The sequence below is a fragment of the Cinclus cinclus genome, chromosome 14 (assembly GCF_963662255.1).
Source record: "Cinclus cinclus chromosome 14, bCinCin1.1, whole genome shotgun sequence".
Classification (NCBI taxonomy): domain Eukaryota; kingdom Metazoa; phylum Chordata; class Aves; order Passeriformes; family Cinclidae; genus Cinclus; species Cinclus cinclus.
The window spans coordinates 15,811,732-15,836,587 of NC_085059.1; the positions used below are offsets into that span (position 1 = coordinate 15,811,732).

Here is a 24,856-nt window from a genome sequence, read left to right on the forward strand (position 1 = left end):
AATAATGAAAATGCCATATTTACAGCCCCTCTGTCAAACAGCAGGTGTGAGATCAAAGCCCCCCACAGACAAGCGAAAAAGGCAAATTTTCTTTGACAAATAAAAGAAATATCATTTTGAAGACATACAAAGCAGTCTTCCTCCACTGCAAAGTATTCATAAGGGGACAAAGGGAAAAAAAAATCATGCCCAGTTTGGGTCTCTGAACTTCAATAAGTTGGCAGTATAGAGAGAGTCTAGAAGAGATGAATTTGATTGGCTACATGTCTTGATTTTTCTATGTAATTACCATCAGAAATAATATTTGTTTGGAAGACATGTACATCATTGCCATGATGCATATTGCATTTTAGATCCACCAGGTTGGAGGTGCAAAGCAAACATCCATGTCTCCACTTTTGTCACTCTAGGGCAGAGTTTTGAAAGCTCTTTCTTCATGTTCCATTCCTTTTGGCTGTGCAATGAAGAGTGATTAGAAGCCTGCATAGATATTTTTTCTCCTCAGCTGTTATGAACTCTAATCTGCCATCAGCAGGTTCCTGGTCATGCCCTGGTTAATTCCTTTTCTCATTTACTGTGATAAAAAATTCTTTTCAAATGAGCAGAGTTCAGGCAGCTTCATGCTTACATGAGGTGAAGGAAAACCTCTTATAAAATCAAACCCTCTAAGTGGATAACCTCAACCACGATCTTCCTAGAGATATTTGCTGGCACTCTGCTTTACCTGCAAGGAGTGATAGAGCTGCCCAAATCCCTGATTATTATTATTATTAAGTAGAATTTGGCCTTTTAATTCTTCCCTTTACAAGTGTTCTGTTTATTCATGAACTCAAAATTTTGACACTGGTGCAGGACTGGAGAGGGGGGACAGTTCTGACTTGAATTTTTCTCCTGTTGTCTCAAGATGTCCCAAGAGTTAGTCTTATATTCATGCAGGTTTTCAGCTACAGGATATTTTTTCATCAACCTCTAGCACCTGCACGTGCAGCAGGCAAGCTCACCATTAGAATAATTTTTGGAAGTCACACTGGGAAAGTGTGAACTCTCGTCGCAGAAATGGCAATAATCACCAGTACAATGTGATAGATGTTTTTGTGTGCATACAAGCACTGTGCTACTGTAGCACATCCTGCACATTATTATTTTCAGGCTGGCGGCACAGCAGGGTGGGGAATTTCCTATCCCCCTTGCCAAAGACATGAAAAATCAGGAGAGGAGGTCTCTGGCTGGGTATGAATATGCAGAGAAGGCTGATCTGGCTTGGATGACCATGTTACTGTATCTTGGTTAATATTCCAAAGGCATATTAATCCTGGTTTTGTATTGGACAGATTGGTTATTGGAATGAAGATGAGAAGCTGGTTCCAATAGCTGTAGACACTCAAAGTGGCAACGAGTCTATGAGCCTGCAGAACAGGACCTACATAGTCACAACTATCCTAGTAAGTGCCATGACTTCCAACCCAGCTCTCCCTCTTCCCCACCTCCCTGATGTGCAGGCTCCCTCTTCCCACTTATGTGCCCTTCTTTGTATTATATCATTTTTATGATAGTAATAATAACAATAACAATAATAATAATAATAATAATAATAATAATAGTAGTAGCACTTACTGTTTCCTGCTGGCTCCATAAACAATCTGTAAATTGCTATGGGTAATTAAGTAGGTATTAAAGAGCTCTCATGCTTAAGTGTAGAAAATACAAAAGATTAGGACAAGATAGTAGAGGCATCAACACAGGTAAATTGTACCTGTGCTTGGTATTTATCCCACTGAATGGGGGCTGCAGTTTTGGGAAGGATAAGCTGTTTTGTTCTGAGAGGTTGAATCATTGCTTTAAAAAGAAATCTCCACTATAATCATGGAGGAATAATAGGTACCCCACAATGTATTGAGTCATTGTATACACTTACCCAGCAAAACCATGAAATATTACTAATTTGTTTGTTGATTGCTTACTGAGAGTCTGCAGAGAAGACACAATACCCAAACCGAGTTACACACTTTAAGGTTCTCTCCTGTCCAGCAGATTTGATTCATCCTGTGCCCACACAGGCAAGCATGCCTTTAAAAAAATTCACAGCTCAGATACATTAAATACCCCTTGCAGAACTACACTGAAAGGTTTGTTTCCCAAATCCTGCCAGCTACTCCATTCCCCTCAAGTCCATCACTGCAGGAGCTGCACACAGATTCTGCACGAATAAAAAGAATATTCCACAGTAAAACATTTCAGACTTTGTACCTTCTAGAATATGCCCACGGTGTGTTGGCAGTGTCCCTTGGCACAGGAACACAAAGCTAGAGCTTTTCAGGGAGACCAGAAGCTAGTGTGCACCACTGCAATCAGGAGTGGGCTCAATGATGTCCTTCTGTGTGCCAGGAGGACCCATATGTGATGCTCAAGAAGAACGCCAACCAGTTTGAGGGCAACGAGAGGTACGAGGGCTACTGTGTGGAGCTGGCTGCCGAGATTGCCAAGCACGTGGGCTACCACTACCGGCTGGAGATCGTGCGCGACGGCAAGTACGGAGCCCGGGACCCCGACACCAAAACGTGGAACGGCATGGTGGGAGAGCTCGTCTATGGGGTGAGTTTCCAACCACACGTAGCTCTTGGTACCTGGGATCACACTCCAGCCCCAGAGTTAGAAGGAGTCTCAAGCTGCGTCCAGGGAAATATAGGTTGGATATTAGGAAAAAGCTTTTTCGCGGAAAGAGTGATAAAGTACTGGAATGGTCTGCCCGGGGAGGTGGTGGAGTCACCATCCCTGATGTCTTTAAAAAAAGACTGGATGTGGCACTCGGTGCCGTGGTCTAGGGCATGGGTTGGACTTGATGATCTTGAAGGTCTCTTCCAACCTAGTGATTCTGTGAATTCTGTAATTTTGAAAGGATTTTACAGAGGACGTCAATAGTGATGTCCCAGTCTACAACTTCAGATAACTGCAGTAGAAGGAGTCCTGGCCTCTTCTCAGCCTGAGCTCTCCAGAGGACTGCAGCTCAAACAATCAGCCCAAGTAAAATGTTTTAATTTAGGGACAGACAGTGCGTTCTGTGCCTATGGAAATGTCAAAACGTTTCCTCTCAACAGTTCCAAGATTCTTTTTCTTTACATTTTTAGAAGAACAAGTATCGAAAGGTCATACTTTCCCATGGGTAGAATGTCCAAATTTTACTCTATTTTATATTTGCATGCTAGTGGCAGGATGAAAGAAGAAAAAGATTTCAAGCACTCAGTACATGAGTGGTGAATAGAAGGATGAGATTACTTTCTCTCCAGCCACTCATTTCCATTATCAGGGATGTACACCTGCACCCTGCACTTCTAAATCTGCTTTGGTCTGGTAGCTCATACTCTGTGATGTTCAGGTCATCCCTCAGACAGAGGGGTCTCATTTCCATTTCCCTACAAGGGAAACCGTGATGGGGGCATCCGTTCCCAAGTCCATGTGAGACTGTGTTGGAGTGGGGAAGATCTGTCTCCTGATGGTAACTCCACTGTAAATGCTACCAGCCATTTCAATGCATTTCCCTCTCCGTTTTCAAGATGGATTGCAAAATTAGTGGAGAGTGCATATCAGTGTTGCTGGAACATTTTTTTTCCTCTTCTCCTGCATCAGTTATGCTCTCAAAAAGCAGCTCTCGATGGAAGCAAACATCCTGACATCCTTTTCAGGAGATTGGCCTTTCCTTGCCTCTTTTGATGTCTGGATGATAAAGCTCTTTTAGAGAAAATCATCTTCATCAGACCGTGACATCAGTAGATAAATCAGATGAGAAGAGCTGGGTGGCTGCAAAAAGAAAGTGCTGTGATTTCAAAACAGATCTGGTAATCAGTAGCAATAAAATGGAAATAATCCACCAATATTATGGGCTTCTCCTTTTTAACCTTTTTCTTGGAATGGGTTTTGTCTGATTTCTTTTGAAATAGAGAGGTTAAACAGAGATCAAAGGATCATACACTGCAGTTAGTAAATATATTTTATTCACAGTCTGCAAATCTCTTTTCTGTCTCCTTTTTCAGAGGGCAGATGTGGCTGTGGCACCATTAACCATCACCCTGGTGCGAGAAGAAGTTATAGACTTTTCCAAACCGTTCATGAGTTTAGGTATATCAATAATGATAAAAAAACCTCAAAAGTCCAAACCAGGAGTTTTTTCCTTTCTGGACCCTTTGGCCTACGAGATATGGATGTGCATTGTTTTTGCCTACATTGGAGTGAGCGTTGTCCTCTTCCTGGTGAGTCGCTTCAGCCCTTACGAGTGGCACACTGAGGAATTTGAGGAAGGACGGGACCAGCCAGCCAATGACCAGACAAATGAGTTTGGGATATTCAACAGCCTGTGGTTCTCCCTAGGAGCTTTCATGCAGCAAGGATGTGATATTTCTCCAAGGTGGGTTGCCTTTCTTAATGACCCTTCTTCCAGTTCGCTGGTTTAATCTTTCTGTGTACTTTGAAGCTGAACAGGTTCTACTTTGACCTCCTTTCCTGAACCAAAGTGTAGTTTTGTGAATCAGTTACAGACTCAGAAAGGATCCAAAGGTTCACAGGTCTCACAGCTGTGAACCTGGGGCTTCAAACTTAACACCATGGAAATACCATTTAAATTTCTCTTGGGGAGTTCTTTTTAGGGAATTTACAGAAATTATAACAAGGTTTTCTAATGCCACCCAATTGCAATCAAATTTTGTCAGTCATTTATTTTGTTGCTAGTAGAAATAAGATGATTCTAACATTATTGGGAAGATAAAAACTTCCAGCAAGGTAGGGAGAATTAATACAGTAGATGTCCAGTGAAAGATTATATGGTCTGTGTCAAACATTATGGAGCACAATGAGTGGCTGAATTGTTACCGGCCTTAAAAAAAGTTAGAGAAAGACCAAGTTGCATCCAGCTTCCCATTTCATCCAATACTTCTCCTGCCTGAGAGTTCAGTAGGACCCAACATCCCAAGTGTTCCTAAAGGGACTTTTTGGTGAATGACTCTTGTGATTTACTTAGATAATTTTTCCTTCCTTTGGGGGGCTTTGTCTCCCTTTGCTTCAAAGGAAGTTTCATCCAGAAACACCCATCTTATGGGTGAAGACAAGTGGGCAGAGGTTCATTTCCAGCCTCCTGCTGTGGTATCAAGCTCAGGGCATGAGAAGGAGCCACAGCTCCATAGACAAGTGGAGATAACTCTGTGTGGCTCAGCACAGCTCCCCTGGGATGGCAGGGAAAACTGAGCACCTGAATTTTGGCTATCAGATGCCAATTTATCCAAATGTTAATGAGCTTGTGATAGCAGGGAAATAACAGCCTGCAGGGCACTTTGATGGTGACAGGCTTTATGAATATGTTTTATTATCTGATCATTGATTAGTAAGAGGCCAGGCAGAGAAATCAGAAAGTCTTCCCAGCAGAGGGAATTTCAACTTTATTGCTGTCTTGTAACCAGCCCTGTGTGTTAAGATCAGGTTATTGTGATTTTCATTCTCATTGTTTTTTTTGTCATCATTACTCTTATTTAGGAAAGAGAATGTCTTCCTTTGGGGTAATTTCAATAGGTGGTTTCTGAACCAAGGAGCAGCAGGGAGAGTTGAAAGGAATAGCAAATTTGGTAACATCTTTAATAAAAAGTGTCAGGGAAAGATCAGTGGGTTTGATTCAGCTAACAAAATTTGCTCTAGCTAAATAACATGCTTTGAATCACCATTTCAAAGTGTGGTTTTATTTTGCTTTGAAATGGGAAATGAGAATTGTTCCATCATTGTTATTTTAATGTTGGTTGATTTAATCATCCTGATAATGAAAATTACAATTTCATTGAAACCAATATTTTCCCATGGAACACAAGAGCAGTTTCTGACTGCTACAACTATTGGCAAGATGATAAAAACTTAAAAATTAAATATGGGAATTATTATTCCCATAGAGAACTCCTGGTGCTCTGAGTACAGCTCCTTGAGATTGTTGTAAGGGGAGAGGGACATTTCTGTGTGATGTGAAAGCCAGGAGGAAGCAGAAGAGTGAAAATTTCTGTAGGATGTTGCTGAGCAGAAAGGCTCTGAGCACACTCCATACTTCACGTGTATTTTTCACATGAACCCAGTGCAGGATTTCTGTGACACATCACTTAGAAATGAGCACTTGGTAGAATGACACTGTGGGCAGGTGGGGATATCTGCTCTATTCTAATATATTTCCTATGTAGTTGCTTCTAAACTTATCACTGCTATCTCTCAGCATCTCCCCTGTAATGCATTAACCAACATAAATAGCTTCTGTTATACATCTGTTCTGTCATTCTCTCCCCAGCAGAAAGGAGCAAGTGCAGGGGTGTATTTTGTTTTTGTAGAGGTTTTGGATTGTTTATTTCAGTTTTGTTTTGGAAAGGAGCAAGGGAAATTTGTCTGGAGGTTTGTTGTTTGGTGTTTTTTTCCAGTGCGTGCTTGTTTTAAGCACATATGCCACTATGTATTTATCATTTAAAAAAAGAGTAAGATCAAAACTGCAGACACATCACTCAGCACAGCGGGTAGTGAGGTTTGCAGCAATAACTTGCTCTTGTAAATGTGCATTCCTCAGTCTCAGACCAGTCCCCAGGGAACTTCAATGCCCCAAAGAGACAAAAATTTGCTTTTGAAGGAAAGTGTTGTCCTTTTTAAGGACAATCTTACTAGGCAGAACTTTAAACAGGCTTTTAAGTACACTGGGGACAACCTACCAAGGACTTTAAAGACACACTGTGAATTTGATGACCTGTGGAGGGTCAAGAGAGAGCAGAGCTGTGGGTTACCTACTCATAGCTCTTTGCAGGAGGTCAGCTGGTATCCTTAAGCTCTGAAGCCTTCATGACTAGGCATTGACTGGGTGAATGTGACAAAGGGCAGGCAGTAACCAGTCTTGGAAAGTCCCAGTTGGAGCTGGTGTAGCCGGTGGAGCAGTCTGTGTTGTGCCTTTGGATGCTGAAACATCCATGAGCAAGGAAGCCATCCCTCTGAATCCATAAAGGAACGCCTCGATGGTAAATGCATGGCTTCAAACCTAGGGGGCTGTGAGCTCTTGGACATTTCCCACCGGAGTTCGTGTCCACCCTCTGCACCATCAGTGACCAGTGACTCCACTGTGTGTAGAACAGTCCCTACCACGTGGATTAATTAGCCCTGGCTGCGGTGAGACAGCCCCTGTTGTTGCCCTTAAAGCTTTCAAAGCATGGGCTGGGTCAGCTCAGAGCTGTGCACAGCTCTGTAGTGACAGGCAGGAATCAGTGAAGTCTGAAACGGGCCATAAACCATTAAGCTTTGCAAAGTGCCACCTTAGCTTCAGAAAATGGTCATGAAATTGCAAAAGCACTCATTAAATGTGAAATACAGACCCAGAAAGGAGCTTCTCAGAGCAGGCATCAGAGGTAATAAATAACCCACGGCCAATAGCGAGAGCCTGTGGAAAGAAAAATGTGAAGTAAATGTGACTCCCATTGTACCATTTTCAGAACTGCAATTTGATAAATTGTCTTCAGAGCTCAAAATAACCACAGTGTGTAGCAGCTGTGGGGAGCAGGACCTTGCTAAAGTCCAGCACGTTGCTGCCATTCCTCACTTAGGATGGACATGAGGCCTTTGAGAAGGAGACTGAAGGGATGCTGGGGCTTCCCAACCTCCTCTGCAGCAAAACAAGGCATCAGAATTTTTCCTCTTCTCCATTATTTTCTGCAAAATAAATAATTCAACTGTTGTGAAAAGGAAGGAAAAACAGGGAGCAAAATAGCATCTCTTGTCAGCTTCCCATCTTGATCTTCTATTTTTTGTTATCACAAAATGTGTTGCTTCATATGGCTTGAGCCCAAAAGAGGCTTCTTGTATATTGGAGACTGTTGAATTTAATCCAGTTACTCTTCCTGTGACTTAGAACATTTATGTTTGACTAAAATGAAATGCATTTGGTTAAAACAGGCCTTCCAGAAAGGCACTTATTCTTCACTTGAAAACACCATGGGATAGAATACACAGTTACTCTCAGGTGAGTTACTTTAGGAATCTTGTCCCATCTCAGGTTTGGCAGGTAGATAAATATCACACAATATCACCTGGTGAATGCAGACATCCTTTGTGCCTTGCCAGAGGAAAATTAAAAATTAGCCAGACTTCTTGCAGCCTCTCATTATTGTTGAAACAAAAAGTATACATATTTTGAATTCAGATCAAAATCTACTGTGTGTAGAAGGGAAATGCATACTCATGGCACACTAGGGTATCATGTCATGATACCTGCACAACACAGCTTGAAATCACTCCTGGTAATCTGTCTCATTGAGAACAGAGCTGGAGATGTCGTGGTCAGCCTGTGCTGGGAGTGAAGTGGTGGATGAAGCTTCCATCTCATCTGTGCCTGAGAGAGAGCCAGGCTGGACAGGGGAAGTTTGGGGAGCATCAGTAGGGCTGTATGAGCAGGGAGAGCCTCTGTGCTCCTCTGGGCAAGGCAGGACCTCTGCTGGGAAATGCTCGGGTCACATCGGTGTGCCCTGCAGACCGTGGGGATTAATGTGTGCAAGGAGACGTGGCACAAGGTATAACCCACCCTCCAGCTGGCTTGGGATAAAGAGTTAACAGGGATAAAGAGTTAACGGGGTCCACACTCGCCTGCAGAGTCCAGAGCCAGAGGCTTTGCAAAGTGCAGTGGATTGTGCCAAGCAGTGACCCCTGGCTGGGGCTGGGTGTGCTGAGCAGGGAGGTTTGCTGGCAGAGATGATGAATGACTGCACTCCCAGGCAGGAAGGAGGAGATAGATGCTGGCTGCTCTCCAGTCAATAGATACAATCTTTTATTTATATGCGTCTTGTGGACATCGTTGTTTGTTTTTTGTGACATGGAAACAGTGCTCTGGCTGATCCATACAGCGTGCTCATGTTCACTGCACTCCTCAATCTCTCTGCTGCATTCCATCTGAGAGGTTTGTCTGGGGAAGAGCAAACAAGGTATTAATTATGTACCTGTAATTAATGCTGAGCATTTTCCTCTGCTCTTTTTTTCCTGTTTATTTACATTTCTTTTTAGCCAAACTGAAAAAAGTCACAGGAGACTTCTGATTTTGAAAGACAGCAGCACTTAAAAATTTCATTAAGATCTACCCAATGCCGAAAAGTTTTAACCAGTTTTTGGGCAAAATCTAACTCAGAAATTGATTAGAACAACAACGACAAAATGTTGTGGGGGTTTTTGGTTTGTTTTTTTTTTGGTTTTTGTGGTTTTTTTTTAGTGAGAGGATCGATTTGGAGTTTTTTCAAGGAAATTATTTCTGTTCCATCCTTTGTAAACTTACATTTGCAGGGTACTTACTTATTTTGCTAAAAATTTCGCACTAGAGAAGTTAGAACCAGCTGCATTTAGCAATCAAAAGGAATTTAATTCCTTCCTGAAAAGAAGGCTGAGAAGGGGTATTTATCTGATGACTCTTCTTGATTTTAGTAAGCATCTTCTCTGGCACTCCAAGCATCTGCCTTGGAAATGGCCTCAAATTGCACCAGGGAAGGTTTAAATTAAAGTTTAGGAAAAATGTCTTCACTGGAATGGTGGTCAGGCACTGGAACAGGCTGCCCAGGGAAGAGGTGGAATTGCCATCCCTGGAAGTGTTCAAGATGCACGAGCCTGTGGCACCTGGGGACGTGTTTAATGGTGAACTTCAATGGCAGTGCTCTGGTAATGGTTGGACTCGATGATCCCAGAGGGCTTTGCCCACCCTAATGATTCTGTGGGGACAAAGCTCAGGTTCATTTATTTGTGGTGGTTTGTTTGAACTGCTGAGCTGACTTTCTTTGAGAATGAAGAAAATCAGGACTTTGACTTCTGGAAAAGTCTCTTTGCCTTATAAAAGTGTATCAAATGATGTTGCAATTATCTCTACCTGGCAGAGTTAATTATGTCCTGGGAGAGCAAATTCAGGTCACGGGGTAACAGCAGCACTTGCAAATCACCAGGAACTGATGACCACACTTATTTCTAAAATGTACTTAACCAGAGAAAGTGACTCACCAGAGAAACAGCTTGACAAATTGCACAATATCCCACTAAACTGTCCCTTTGGAGTCTGCGCACTTCCATGGCAACCAGAGTGTGGCAGCCAGGGGAAAATGGAAATTCTTTTAAAATAATCATCCTTGCTATCCTTTTTTTCATTTGGGAAAATGCTGAAGGATACAGAGGACTCAGAAGGAGGAAATAACCGAGAGAGCATTGTTGGAAAGATGCAATTTCTTCTGTAAAGGAAAAATTAGTCTTTTGAATTTGCACTCTCTGCCATCTGAAAATGTCTAAAGGTGCAGAGGTAATGAATGCTTCCTCCACTGACCTGTAAGCTACTTCCTCAGGATGCTTTCCCTATCAGGCACATCTAATCACTCTCCCACAGTTCTGACTCTGGGCCCTCAGCATTGAGGTTGCTGGGGGACAACACAAAATTTGCTGAAATTCCTCCCATTGAGTGACAGATTCACTAATCATTCCACCAGCTGTGTTTAAAATAAGTCATCAAACACTTCATCTAAAAGCAGATATATTAGCCTAAAAATACTTTTGCAATTTCTTTCCTCAGAACCAAATAACTGTTTCTCATGTTTTTCGTTGAAAACAAAGTTGAAAATAGCAGGGGGAAAGTGCATTTCCCTTTTTTTTTTTTAATATCTTGGGACGTTTTATCTGAAAGAGGGTAGATTTGGAATAGATATTAATAATAAATACTTCCCTGTGAGGGTGCTGAGGCCCTGGCACAGGTTGCCCAGGGAAGCTGTGGCTGCCCCATCCCTGGAAAAGTTCAAGATCAGGTTGGATGGGGCCTGGAGAAACCTGTGAAAGGTGTCCCATGGCAGAGGGTTGGAATGAAATGAACTTTAAGATCCCTTTCAACCCACACCATTCTGTGTTCTCTGATGTGGAACTGGGAGGTGCTGTTTGTGTTCCTAACGCTGGGCACTGACTCAGGATGGTGAGGAGCACTAAGATTTACAGGGCTGTCTCTGACACTCACAGCCTTCTCTCTGACTGCAGCAGGAACTCTCTGAGCCTCCAGGGACCCCCTGCTATCTGTACTCAGACTTGCTGGTTTTCAGTCAGTAACAGAAGCAGACTTTTCTCCATTTCCTTTCCTCTGGTTAAGGAGTTGCTCCTGAGCAGTTGGCTCAGCTGGGGTCTGCAGTAAGGACTGTGCACGTTTGTGTCTCTCTAATAGTTATGTTGACTGCCAAGTCTTTTTGTCAGAGAATAGGGTTGCGAGGAGCTGAACAGCCTCCACCTCCCTCAGGTGGCGTCCTCTGCAAGGCTGCCTGTCACACACTGCTTTAATGTTGGCACTCCAAAAAAAATATTATAGCTAAGATGGGAAGCCCTGGGCATGTTTTCACAGAGAAGCCCCACTTAAAAAACTCTACTATATGCTGTACATTACTTTTATCAGCACTGAGATATCATGTGCACACTCACTGGATAGACATTCAGATGAGCTTTGAACTCCTTGATTCAAATTACTGTATCCCACAAAACACAAAAAGCATCCATAGCTGCTCTTTGCTGGTATCAGCCCCACAGCTGGCCTTCCACTGGAAGCCTCAGAGTTCTGTCTTTATTCCAATGGAATTTGGCATTTATTGGACCTTTATTGGACATTTATCTTGTCTCAGATTTCATCCCAGCTATTTGTCCTTGTAACTGGGGAAGCATCATATCCCTTTTTCATGAAAAATTCAGGAATGCATTTGTTCAACTGAGCAATGCCATTGTAACACCCCAAGATGTTGAGCAGGTAAAGACAAATTTGTTGAAATTGGACATAGATACCGTGTTATCCATTGTGAAAGCCAAGCAACTGGGTAAAACAAAATGTGGGTCCTGCTAAGAAATCAGGGTAAAAATCCTGGTGTGCTCGGGCAGGGTCTGGAGCTGGAGAGGGCAGAGTGTGGTGTCACCTCTGAAGTCCTCTAGGCTGTCTTGGTCTTCCTTCCATTTTCATGTGGGTCAAAGGAGCAGCTGGAGAGCTCCTGATTCATATGCTCAGATGGCAGGAAAGGGCACACAGCTCATGCACACATCCTTTTCCTTAAACAGCAGCAGCACACTTGATGGCATTCAATCTATTTAATAAAATCATACAGTAATTCTGATTAGTGCCTACCCAGAAGAGTTGCTGCTTACCCTCAGATCCAAAGGCTAAGCAGCAATAATCCAATCATGGTAATCATAACTTACTACTTTGATCTTCAGATAAAAGAGTCTATAGAACTGCAAAAGTGTTACATCACCGTTATTTGGACAACTTCAAAGCATGTTTTATACACTAATGAATTCTCCCAACTCAGTCTGATGAGGAGTAATAGAAGGCAAGTGTGTGAACAGAGTAGAAAGGAAGGAGATGAGTCCTCATATGGTGAAAGGAAAAAGCAATAAAATAAGCACTTGTACCCTGTGTATAGGTGTGAGACGTGATGAAGAGCCCACGAGGGTCCAGCTGCAGGAGCCAAGTGCACAGGATGCTCTCCCATAGGAGGAATTTTGTCTTCTATCATTTTTTGAAGCTTGCAATAAGAAGCAAAATCTCAGGCTGCAGAAAGGAAAACAGAGGGAAGGGGCAGCTTTTCATCTCAGCAGTGCTTCTGAAGCCTTAAAAAAAAGTATAAAAAAATAACCAAATTGATCTTAGCAGGTGAAATAGGGGCAGCAGAAACACTGAACAAGCTTTCTCTTCACAGCTGGGGAGTTTTAATGTTAAAGGACAGACACACCTGTGCACATAAAGCTCTTCTAAAAACAGTCTGGGGAGAGCAGATTCATTCCTCACCACTGCTATGAGACATATAGTGTCCCCATATAAAAAAGAAAGGCTCAAAACTAAAACCAGAGAAAATCCAACTTACGCAGTCTTGATGAGGAATCACATTTTAAATTAGAAATGAGAGAGAAAATGAAGGGAATATTTGGAAATATTGCCAGAAAGAATATCTTCCAGTGCAGAAAATACTCTCCTTCCAGAGCAAAGCCTTTCTCTCATCAGATTGGGAAATCCGATAAAAGACAGGAAAAAAATAAAGCAAAATGTACCAAGACAAGATACCTTGGAAGAAGTCTGAACTAGGTTAATGTAGCATTATTGCCCAGAAATCTCAGAAATTGAGCTCTTGTTTGAGCATGTGGATGGCTAAAGAGGATCTTGGAAAAAGGAAGAACTGATGTCATATAATCCAAAACATATTAAATCTTTGGGGGGAAAAAAAGCTTTTTCATCAAGCGGACTTTGAAGAAGAGACTGTGGGAGACCATACGGAATCCAGCAACTCAGTAAAGGACATTGGCACAATAGGCTGTTGTTCAAAAAAGAAGGATGAGTGCTGTTAAATTTGGGGCCACCTGAGGTTGAGGAAGTTCCTGAATAATGAATCTCCCGGGGCTCTCCAGCAACTGCTTCTGACAAAATTTTATGCTTGTCACATTTTGAGTTTTTCTCAGAAAAGTGAACAAATGTCATGAGAGTGGGAAAAATACATGAAGAGCCTTTTTTACTGTGAAATTTTCGCTCAAAGGCATGACAAGATTTGGGGTATTATTCCTTGTAGCGATAGCTGGCAAAACAGCAGAAGAGGGATGACTTTGCCTTTCTGTGGAGCTGCCAAGCAGCCCAAAGTGACCATGTGTTTCTCAGCAAATCACTATCTAAACATTCATCCCTTGAACCACCCTGTCTGCAACAGAGAGAGGCACCGTGTGCCTGTACTTCAGAGGAAGATGGTGCCTGCCTTCAGATCTACCTCTCTGCCTTTCAGTTACACTCTTATTTTTTCTTAGGGTTCCACCTCATCCCTCTACCCTGGCCCTGCATTTGCCCTCTTTTTAGCTGCCCTCTGGAAGAGTTGAGTGCATTATCCTGCATTTTTAGGGTTAAACATCTCATTTCAGCAGCAGGGATGCTGTGCAGGGATGGCAGGTCCCTTGAGTGAAGGATTTGCCTCAGTCCTGCAGTTCTGCTCTGCTGGAGTACTGTTATGGGTCCTGCTGAAGAGGCTTGCTGCCCATGTCAGTCCATGTTTGCTTGGCATCTATAGTGCTTCCAACACCCCACTAGTTGAGCAGGTGAGTTGTTTTGTTGAGTATTCACAGGCATCATTTTGGTTCAGTTGAGGACACAGAAGGGCAAAACCTGCAGAGTGCTGTGGAGAGCACACATCACCCCCTGCATGGCTGGGCCCATTTGGTGCTGCCTCTGCCTGTTGGGATTGAGCGTCTCAGGAAGGGGAATTGGGCAAAGCAGCAGCTCAGAGGTAAATTCCACCTGGTGGCCAGAGCTTCAGGCCACCCACCCAGGACAGGTTCATAAGTGTGATTCATCCTCTTCTGCCACAGCTGGGAACTAAGTTAGAAAGATGAAGTAAGCTATCCAGGATCCCATAAAATAGCAGGGCTTCACAGGAAACAGAAAAACCCAGCTCCTGGATGCTAGTCCTCTGATTAGGCTTAGGCACCTCTTGCCTGTCAAAATGCTAAGTGCATGTCTCAAAAACAGCACGAAGCTGCTCCATGCAGTCATGCTTATACTTAGCACTGCAGTAATCCAAGGCCCAATGACTGGAGAACCACAAGTGGCATGATGCATTTCTGACTAAGCAGGAAAACTCATTTTAGAATGAGGTTTTGCCCATTAAAGGGAAATTGAAGGGGAAAAAGGTGCCAACATATTCTGCAAAAGAAGAGATGAAACAGTAGGAGAGGGAGCGTACACTGCTGTCCAAAGCCATTAGCTTAGGCAGAAAGAAACAGTAAATAAACTATGATTTATAATTAACACCTCACAGATATACATCCCCCCCCCCCCCCCCCCCCCCGCTGAAACTGGGAAATTCTGTGTATTTGCAGAGTTCACATTCAGTTGATGCAATATTTACACTATGAGCATCCACAAGGCCCCTACTTAAAGGCATTTCTGCAGGGATTCCATAATCCATACTGCCTCCTTCCAGCATGTTGGCTTTGGGGCTCAGATGAACTGGAAGGAGTTGCCTAAAATCACAGGAACAGATCTCCAGCCCATACAACAAAGGTTAAGAAGACCTAATTATTTTTCCCCTTCTCTTTTTAACAAGAATTTAAAAATTATTATTAAAAACAAAAAGAAACAAAAGAGAAAGAAGAGAAAGAAAACCAGGACAGAGCTAGCATGGGACTCCCAGTACCTGTGCATCCTCAGCTTCCTTACCCTGTCTCCCTGGTTAGTGTTACCCACAGGGAACCAAAATATGCAGCTCTTAGGTCAGTAGAAAAGTTGTGAGAGATTAAGAAAGAATTTGTACCACTGGGAAAGGTAAATGAGAATATCGATGGAAAACATTCTTACTTCTGTATTTGTAAGGACTTTCTTGACACTGCAAGTTAAAACCCATCACTGGGTTGAGTCAGGACTTCAGACTCTTGTACCAGGAGCTAGGATTCAATAATAAGTAAAAGCAAACTCATATGGCAAGAAAATTAGTAATGCAGCATGAACAGAGAAACTTGCATTATAATTCCTCAAATTTTGTGGCAAACAGTTGTGAGCTCATTTAAAACTCTCCATGGTGCAGCAGAGAGTAAGAAGGTAAGAGCTCTGCAGTCTGTACTTGATAGGTGCACCCAGAGCTGATCCCAGCTCCACAAATTTCTCCTTTGAATTCCACTGAATTTCACTGAACTCCAATGAATTTCTTTGAGCCAGTCTGGGGTTCGTGTCAGAAGCAAAGGTAAAGTGGTGAGACCAAACGTGCCAGATGGTGTGTGACACAGAAGAAAAGCAAAGCTCTTTGCACTGACAGATTTTAATATTGAAAATTTACTTAAAGCAAGAGCAAAACTGGTGCAAAATGTTTGCAATTAATTCACTACCGAGTCAGATTTCAGATGGAACCATGGAATTGTCTAGATCAGTATCAACTTCACAGAGTAGTGTTGGATATCAGAGGCTCTGTGTGGGTAGGAGACCAAAAGTGGTTTTGACCCACAATCAGTAGCACAAGCACAGAAGAGCTTTTCTTTCAAGAGTTTTGCAAAAATTCATCCAGTGACAAATATGTCAGTTGAGCAAGTGAGCCTTTATTAGACTTGAATTTGACAGCAAATCTGGGAAATCCTCCCAAAGCAACTATGGCTTCAGCATCCCAGATTTGCATTTCTAATTAAAACACTGTCAGTTTAGGTGTAATTCTCCATAAGGAATGGATTTGGGGAGGGGGAAGGGAGAAGGGAGAAGTGGGAGAGAACTGAGATGGTGCTTGAGCAGTTTTCCAATTACTCTGGATATTTTCTGATGATCTTGTTAATATTTTTTTGCAAAAATGTATTTTTCTCTTCTAATAGATGGCAAAGCAGAGGCAAACTCCTGCTGGCTTTTCCTACCTTCCATGAGGGATAAGATCAAAGAGAAAATTGATTGATCGAGGATTGCATTTTGTTTTAAGAAATGAGATTACAGATGCATGATTTTCTATTTCTGCATGAATCCATCAATGCTAAGGCTAAAACATTAGGACAAATCTCTTCATGGAAACAAAGGGAACTTACAATTTCTTTGTGTGTTCTGCTGGCAAAATGGAGTTAATTTGGCAAGAAAAATTTTTAAAAAGTCATGTAAATAAAAAAATCAACATTATTATTTTCAGCTTGGCCATATGCAGTATTTTATTGGGCAGATTTAAAATAGCATGTTTCAGAATTATCTTTTAAATTGTATATGCAGTAGGTAAGGATATAATGTACTATTAAAGCTGAAAGAAAATTATTTGTAAGAGAAAGCAGAAACAAAATTGTTTACCATGTTAAAATTATACCACTTAGCCTTTCAGAAATTAAACTATAAGTAATAGCAAAAGGCAAAGCTTGAACAGATCCAAAACAACCATTTTCAGAGTGCTGCTTTTAGAGGACATTTTCAACCGTTATCTTTGCATTCCAAATTAGAATATTAAGGTTTTATTTACAATTTCAGAGCTTTCCACAGCCCTGAAATCTTGGTTCCCAGCCAGCTCTAATTTTAAGTAGACTGTGCACTGTGGATAATGAGGGCAGAGTATTTACTACTTACTCCTCCTGCAAGGGTAATGATGGAAAGGAGCATCCTGTTCTTGCCAGTTCTGGTAGGCACAGGCAAGGTCCCAAGGTGGGGAGAAGAGTGGGGACATATGTGTGTTATTTTATACAGCACAGTCAGGGATAGAAGAAGAAATGAAGATATCTTAATTTGGACTATTTGGACTATGTAGGAAAGAAGAGTCTAGGTGCAGAAGAAATAATACAGGTTGGAAAAAGTACAGTCTGGTCTATTTATGTATTTTACCCCTTTTTGCACCCCGTTCATGAAAGGCTCTTACACTGTTACCCTTGCCTATTTTAGTCCATTTTTTTTTCTAGACCCTTCTTTGCAAGGATTACAATGATAGTGAACATTAATTAATCCAAAGGTCAAATGGACATATCCAAATATCTGAACCTCAGCACATCTTTAAAGTCCTAACCAGGGTGCTCAGTCTCACTTTAGCTCTGCAGGGGTTGAGTTACTGACTCCTTTCCACTCAGCAGGAACTGATTCTTTCATGTTATGCTTGAACAGGTACAGGGACACATCCTCACCAAAGAGGATTTAAAGCCCACAGCACCCATTAGTGAAGAGAAAAGAACTTGAGCGAGGGTTTAAGCTACAGAACATTTCTGTTAGTCAAATGAAAGGTCATGTTTTGTTACCCAGCTCCAGAGCGAGACTTTCAAAACCTCACAGTGACTTCAAAGTACAAGATGTATCTACTCCTCTGTGACTGCTCTTACTAGAGCATAAACATAATTCTAAGTCCCACTGGTTTTTGCTCCCTTAGTGTTGAAGTTACTAATGTCAGAAATCAGACTTTATCGCCTAAATTACAAAGGCACTTTTCAAATGTGTCCCATGATGGAGGCACTGATGGGAGCACTTGCTGTTTGTCTGCTGGGTCTACAGAAGAAGCAGAACAAGGTGGTAACAGATACTGCCTTTGCAAGCACTTGCCATGGTAAGCAGGCATTGGCTAAGTCTAAGCAGACAAAAGAAACCCAACTTGCTCTGTTCAACCTGTGTTCACTGTTCCTGGGCCGTGGGGGCGTCACATGGAATCACATCTGCTTGTGTGATGTTTATCCTGACCATTGTTACATTCTTTATTGAACTGATCTGTCCTCCCATATTCTCCATCAGTAGCCAGCTCTCCCTTGTGCTAAATGCTGCCCAGCCACGGAGCAAAAGGGCTGTGTCCTGTAGATCCCACGTGCTGTTTCCTCTGCTGTGCATTTCAGCAGTTTTGGTTCACAGCTTCCAGCTCCAAGTCAATCCAGCAGCGAGGGCAAGCATTGCCCACTAGCAGTGTCAGCAACAAAACATCTCACACACGGGCCCTGCCATGCTGGCAGCCTTAGCAAGCTGCTGACCTCCTAACCTTTCCTCCAGAGTCTGTCAGAGTGAGCACATCCCTCCTCATGCCACGAGGAGGAATGACCAGCAGCAGCAGCAGAGACAGCCCAGATGAAGGCAGTCCATGATGGACACATGAATCCTGTCCACATCCTTCCATCTCCCCGGGGAAAGAAACAGCCCCTTCTTCCTCTTCTCTCAGCCCTCCCTATTACCTCCCAGGCTCAACACCCCAAAGTTACTTTTCCATGCTGCTAATGCCAGGTGTGAAGCTAGGAAGCACAAGCCATCTGCAGCTGAGGGCAGGCAGCCCCCTGGAATAGCTGGCGGTGAATATCACCAGGATGTCAAGGGTCTGGAGGCAGGAGTGCTGCTGAAGGGACTGAAATGAGTTGCAGAAATATCCCAGCTTCATCAGGAAGGAAAGGCTGTATAATTTGCAGCTGGAGATGAATGTGATTATTTGCCATGCAAATGGATTTTGCCAGCTCAAAGTGGCCTTCATCAGCAGAGATTGTTGTATTTGACATTATCTTGTTCCTTTTGTTTAATGCCTCTGTGCCTTTTCTGAGCTCTTCCTTCCCTGAGCACACAACATCCAGATGATTTTTTTCCTCTTCCTCATCAATCTGAAGATGTGTGAGTTGAATCTATAGCTGCTTCCCTCCCCAGTCCCTCTCCAAATGTGAAACAAATGGTAAAGCTGTTTGTGCTGACAGTCCTGCCGGCTGAGTGTTCTCTGCAGATGGGATGCAAGATGGTCACATTTATCTCACCTAACTTTAGCCCTTAGCTGGACTGGGATATCTCTGTTTCCATCCCATAAACCATGTTTCTGTGGGGTGACTCAGATCAGCAGAAAGACAATGCTGAAACATGGTCCCCTGTGGAGAAAAAAATGGTGTTACTAACAGTCAGGTCCTCCTTAGTCAGGCTGTCTGGCTTTATCAAACAGCATTGTATGTTCCCTTCGGTCTGGGACAGTGTTCTGCATTTAGAGAAGGAGAACAAAAATAATTTAGACAGAATGCCTGAATGCTGACATCATTCTAAAATCATCTTCCACTCTTAAAAATTATTTGAAAGTATTTTAATACTAATGCCTGCTTGACTTATTTTCCTCTATAGCTAACGAATGGTTACAGTTAAATGGCTATTTGATTGCAGACAGTACAAAACACCTAGATTTTAAAGCATTATTATGAACATCTTGTCTAACCATCTGCTGAATGCAAAAGAGAGAATGTCAGTAGGGAAATTATTCATTAAGACCATAACTCCTCTCTGAGCTTCAATTTGTCTTACAGAAAAACACAGGGGTACTTTTTTTAAACTTCAGGTGATGGAAGAGCTCACCAAAAGATGATAGATGGGCTGTGTGTCTGGTCTGGTTCCATGCTGGTCCTCCTTCCTGCCAGGGGTTCATGGTACAACAGAGACCTTGACAGAGGCATTACTGATGGGCATTGCCCCCTGCCCAGTTAAACTTTCTCATAATTATCTCCATGTCTTATTATTAATATTGTACTCTGAAAGGCATTGAAAAATCAAAGCAAATTCTCTGAGTTTATTGTCGAAAATTTTTCAATGTTATTTTTTATCCCCACTCTAATTACATCGACTCCTTTAAAAGTAAATTAGGAACTGAGACTTCTGGCTTCCTTGGAAGAGGCTGGAGAGTGTTACTTTGGGTAAATGGCCACGTAAATGATGAGCCTGCTCCTTTCAGACCTTCACCCTGCTCCTGTCTCACTCTCCTCTCTGTGCCCAGGTCTCTCTCTGGCCGCATAGTGGGTGGCGTCTGGTGGTTCTTCACCTTGATCATCATATCCTCCTACACAGCTAACCTGGCTGCCTTCCTCACTGTGGAGAGGATGGTGTCTCCCATCGAGAGCGCAGAGGACTTGGCCAAGCAGACGGAAATCGCCTATGGCACCTTGGAAGCTGGCTCCACTAAAGAATTTTTTAGGGTAAAAAGGAAACTTTAATGCAAACATTTTTCTTAGCTTCTTGTTTGACAAGTGCTCCAGGTCCATCCTCTCTGGTCCTCAGCTCAGGTCTGGTTTTTTTCACTTGCTTCCCCTCACCATGTTACAGCCTGCCAGAAGACTGGCAGTGACTCCAGTGCATGTGATATTCTGTAGTTGTGAACACAAATATGGAATGTCCATGTGCTTCCCCACGTTACCGAGGACCTTCTCTGAGCAACTCCAAATGAAACTGTCTCCAGATTTCCAGCTTGGTTTGCCCTTGGTTTGATCTGCAAAATCAGTCTGTACATAAATATGGGCCAGAAAATCAGGGATTGATCTGGGCCCTGGTGCAGAAGTGGTAACATCCTGTCACCCCTTTTGGCTTCCTTGCCCCATTTGATGCATAGGTGTGTGTTCAGTCCAAGCTGGAAATCTCAGGGGGCACCCAAACCTCTGTTAACGCTTCTGTTGGGTTTCTGCTGTCCTACGCAGCGATCCAAAATAGCAGTGTTTGAGAAGATGTGGACATACATGAAGTCAGCCGAGCCCTCTGTTTTTGTGAGGACGACAGAAGAGGGGATGATCCGGGTGAGGAAGTCCAAAGGGAAGTATGCATACCTCTTGGAGTCCACAATGAACGAGTACATCGAGCAGCGGAAGCCCTGCGACACCATGAAGGTGGGAGGTAACTTGGACTCCAAAGGCTATGGTATTGCAACGCCAAAGGGGTCTGCGCTGAGGTAAGTAGACAGGATTTGCTTCCTTTTGCCAAGCCACCCAACAAATCAATGTATGCACACAGTTCAATCTCCATTGCCATGTTAATCACAAAAGCTTGGGGCAAGGAGGTGGGGGAGGTGGAGGAAAAGGGGTGTGACCACTCAGTGTGATGTGCAGGGAAGTAAAATGCCCAGCTCCCACTGAGCAGCAAAGTGTCTAATTCTTCAAGCCGTGCATTTGGAAACTGGATCCTGGCTGATCCACTTGCTATGAATGTGTCTGCTGTATGAGGTGATGGCAGGGGGCTGCTGTGGTGTAACCATTGGTTTCACAGAGCTTTATCCGGAAGAGACGCTCATCCTGTGCCATGTGAACTGCACAGCTTTGCAGAGTATGGGATTACCCTGGCTTGGATCCATGCTTGCAGAGGGAGTTCTCATGGGGAAAGCATTTTGGTGTTTCCTAAAACAAAATGCTGGTTGGAAAAGGTGGGAAGTCCATTTTGAAAAGCCCTGAAAATGGTGGACATTTTTATTCCCTGAGTCAATTCAGATCCCAGCAGGCACCAAATTTATAGCAAGTCCAAGTATCTTCAGAGACCTTCCTTTAAAAAGAACTCTTTAAGAGTACAAACCCAGGCCTGAGTTAGTGGCAGAGCCTGGGCACTGAATACAGCTGCATCCTGGACATGAGCATCCATTACAAAAACTGCTCAGAACAGCATTGCCACAGTCCACAGACTGGTACTGTGATCTTGGATACATCAGAAGTGTGGTCCCTTTGGGCAGCAGACATGTCAATTCCTCATGTTATGATCATAAGGAACATGAGTTGCAATGGTTTACTAAACCATTAGATTACTGAACCAAACCATTAGATTACCAAACCATTAGATCTCAGGATCTGTACCGTTAAGTAATCAGAATGATACTCCAAAGTGTTTAATTAATTACTGAGTTATTTATTAATGAAAGCATATTGACCAGAAGTGTATGTGTGACCTTATAGTTGTTTGCAGAGACATTTAATCCATGATCTCTGGATTTCTAGAAACCAGATGACCATTTGTAGAAGGACCTGTCCGGTCACACAGTGCCTAAGACAAAGCCAGCCCAAAGAATCAGAAGTGTAGGAACCGATAGTGGATGAGACCCAAGGATTTTGAGTACAACAGTTCTTAGATCAGCTCACATTCAATTCAGCACTGCCCATATCATCAGTATCTTTAGAGCTGCTGATGTGACTCCCTGCAGGTGACAATTTTCACCACCAGAGCACATGGTCCAGAAGGCAATTCTTGCATCCAGTGCAGTTCAGGCTCTGAAATGACTCAGGTTCCTCCAGCTGAAGGTGGACATATTCTCACGGATTTGAGATGCTTTCTGTTGCACACTTTCCAGTGTTTGTTTTCAGTCTTGCAAATATGGAAATTAGGATACAGGGTTGATTCTGTTTAATTAATTATTTATTTAAACATCAATCTTGCATCCTAATTTTGGTATTATAAAAACAAACAGGAACATCCTACCTGTCTTGTAATTTTTGGCATGTGAAAGAGCCATTTTTCATACTTCTAAGAAAAATAAACCACAAGAAAGAAAATCTCATTTTATTTTCACAACTTCAAACATCCCTCTGCTAGGCATGACTCCAAAAATTTCTAACATTTCTTTCTGTTTCCTCTTTTTCATCCTGGCTGCATGTAGAAAAAATTTCTTATGGGCCTAATGGCAAAGGAGGAATGCTTGACTTCCCATACAATGGTGTTTCTTTGGAACAGTTCCTGTCGATTTTTTGTCCCATTGTGTCTGTTTTGTTCCTGTTGTTTTAATTGTTTTAATCTCAGTAGTTCCCTACAGTCCTCATGTAGTGTCTGTTTTCCCCCTGGGATCCTGCACGTGAGAGGTTGCCCTGAGCAAGGTGACATTCATGAGGCGTTTGTCCAGCACTGTCATCCTGTCTCTCACTCAGTCTCCATCTTCACTCACTTCCATCCACAGAGCAAAAGCTCTGAGCCAGGATTGCAGGAGATCTGTGACACGGGTCTGTCTTGTACCAGGTGTGTTTTAGAAGCTGGGAATTGTAGCTAGACCAGTTTTCCTGCATTTAGGATCGCTTGTTAGGAAATAATCCTAGAGAGAAACGACAGGAGCATTCACCATATATTTTTCTTGCTTCTACATGGGCAAACAATGCCAAGATACTGCCTCAGATGAATGAAACAAGGTTGATAACTCAGAAATAATTCTACACGTGGTAGTAGGTGCAAACAGCCCTTTCAGAAGATTGGTTTGGTCTCCTGGACTGCTAAAAGAAATTACTTCTTCCTCCCAGGTGAATCTGGCTTTGAATATCTTTTGGCATCCAGATAATAAAATTTAGTTGCATTTAGGCATGTCGGAGAAGGGCAGTAATGGGAAGGCAGAAATTTTATCTTTCAACACCAGCATGTTCAAGCTGTGATCCTGCCTGATATGAGATAGTCACCCTGCTGCAAAACACACCCTTTTACCCAGCAGGAGATCTTCTCTACTGCTGGACAAGTGATCATAAAGGGGGGGGGGGGGGGGGGGGGGGGGGGGGAAGCCAAATTATCCCAAACAGGGTAAAGAAAACTCAAGAAATTCGCTGTAGGTCTGGACTCAGGGACTAGAGATGTTTTTGGGATGGCAATCTGTGAGACCAAGTTTTTTCAGAGCAGCCATATTGATATTAAAGTTCCATAAAACAGAAGTCAGATTTCCTAGGGTCTGTGAGTAAACACAAAATGTTCCCTGTTAAAAGCCCACCTTCACTTGGGACCCCAGACTTTTCAGTCTTCCAACAAAATACAGCCAAGATGTAGTACAGCCTGTTCTGTGCTCTGCCTGAGAGCTGGAGAGACAATTAACTGAAATGAAGCTTCCTAGGAAAGAAAACACATAATGTTTAGCACATGGCCCCAAAAATCATATTGCTGATAATGTCCTCAGGGAAACAGCAATACATTTACTTTGTTAACACCTTGTGCCCACATAGAAGCTGCAATGTATTTTGGCTCATTAGCCAAATTAGTTAACTAATTTTTTGCAGATGGTTCAGGCATCAGAGTGCTAAGTAGCCTGTGTTCTGTTTTAGAAGACAGAATAATTATGATTTACTTAGTGTCAGATTCTTTCTGGATCTACACTCACATGTTCCCATTTGCTTTAGATGCAATCAAAGTCAGGCTCTGACCAAAATACCATTAGAGATGAAAAGGGAAAATACTCAGCCACCTTCAAATCTATACCTTTGCCTTCTCTTGGAGTGGTAGCAAGCTTGACCACATCTGGATTTTGCTTTTGAAGGCTGGATTCTGCCTGAAGGAGGCTTCCAGTCCTTGTGAAGGCTTCAGTGCTCGGATGGAATCCCAACAGGCAGAACCATGGTGGGCTTGTGGAGGTCAGCACCTTCCTTTTGCTCACAGTCAGGCTCACTTTGGAACTGCAATAGAGGAAAACAGCCCCCTTGGCAAGGGGCTCTTGGTGTGGCACATAGCACAAGTTCTGAGATGGGAGCTGCAAGGTCTTTGGCCTTTTTAAAGACCTGTTTTATTGACATTCAAGGTGTGTTGATGTATGCTTCATCCCTCCACCTCTTCCATAATTTTTAAAGCCCTCTCATGTTTGTGCCTTGCTGTGCTTAGCTTTGTACTCCTTTTTCATGCAATGTCAACACCAGCATTGCACCTGATACTCAGCACCCAGAAAAGAAC

At 42.8% G+C, this 24,856-nt stretch overlaps 1 protein-coding gene across 6 annotated transcripts in view; it reads left to right on the plus strand.

The window, feature by feature from the left end:
* The window catches only part of GRIA1 (glutamate ionotropic receptor AMPA type subunit 1), a 116,637-nt gene that overhangs the window by 80,181 nt on the left and 11,600 nt on the right, over positions 1–24,856 (plus strand). For all 6 annotated transcript variants that reach the window (XM_062502286.1, XM_062502285.1, XM_062502287.1 and 3 more), the window contains 5 exons: positions 1,332–1,442; positions 2,386–2,592; positions 4,029–4,399; positions 20,199–20,397; positions 20,893–21,140. In XM_062502286.1, coding sequence (XP_062358270.1) covers positions 1,332–1,442; positions 2,386–2,592; positions 4,029–4,399; positions 20,199–20,397; positions 20,893–21,140 — 1,136 coding nt within the window. The remainder of the gene's footprint in view (positions 1–1,331; positions 1,443–2,385; positions 2,593–4,028; positions 4,400–20,198; positions 20,398–20,892; positions 21,141–24,856) is intronic.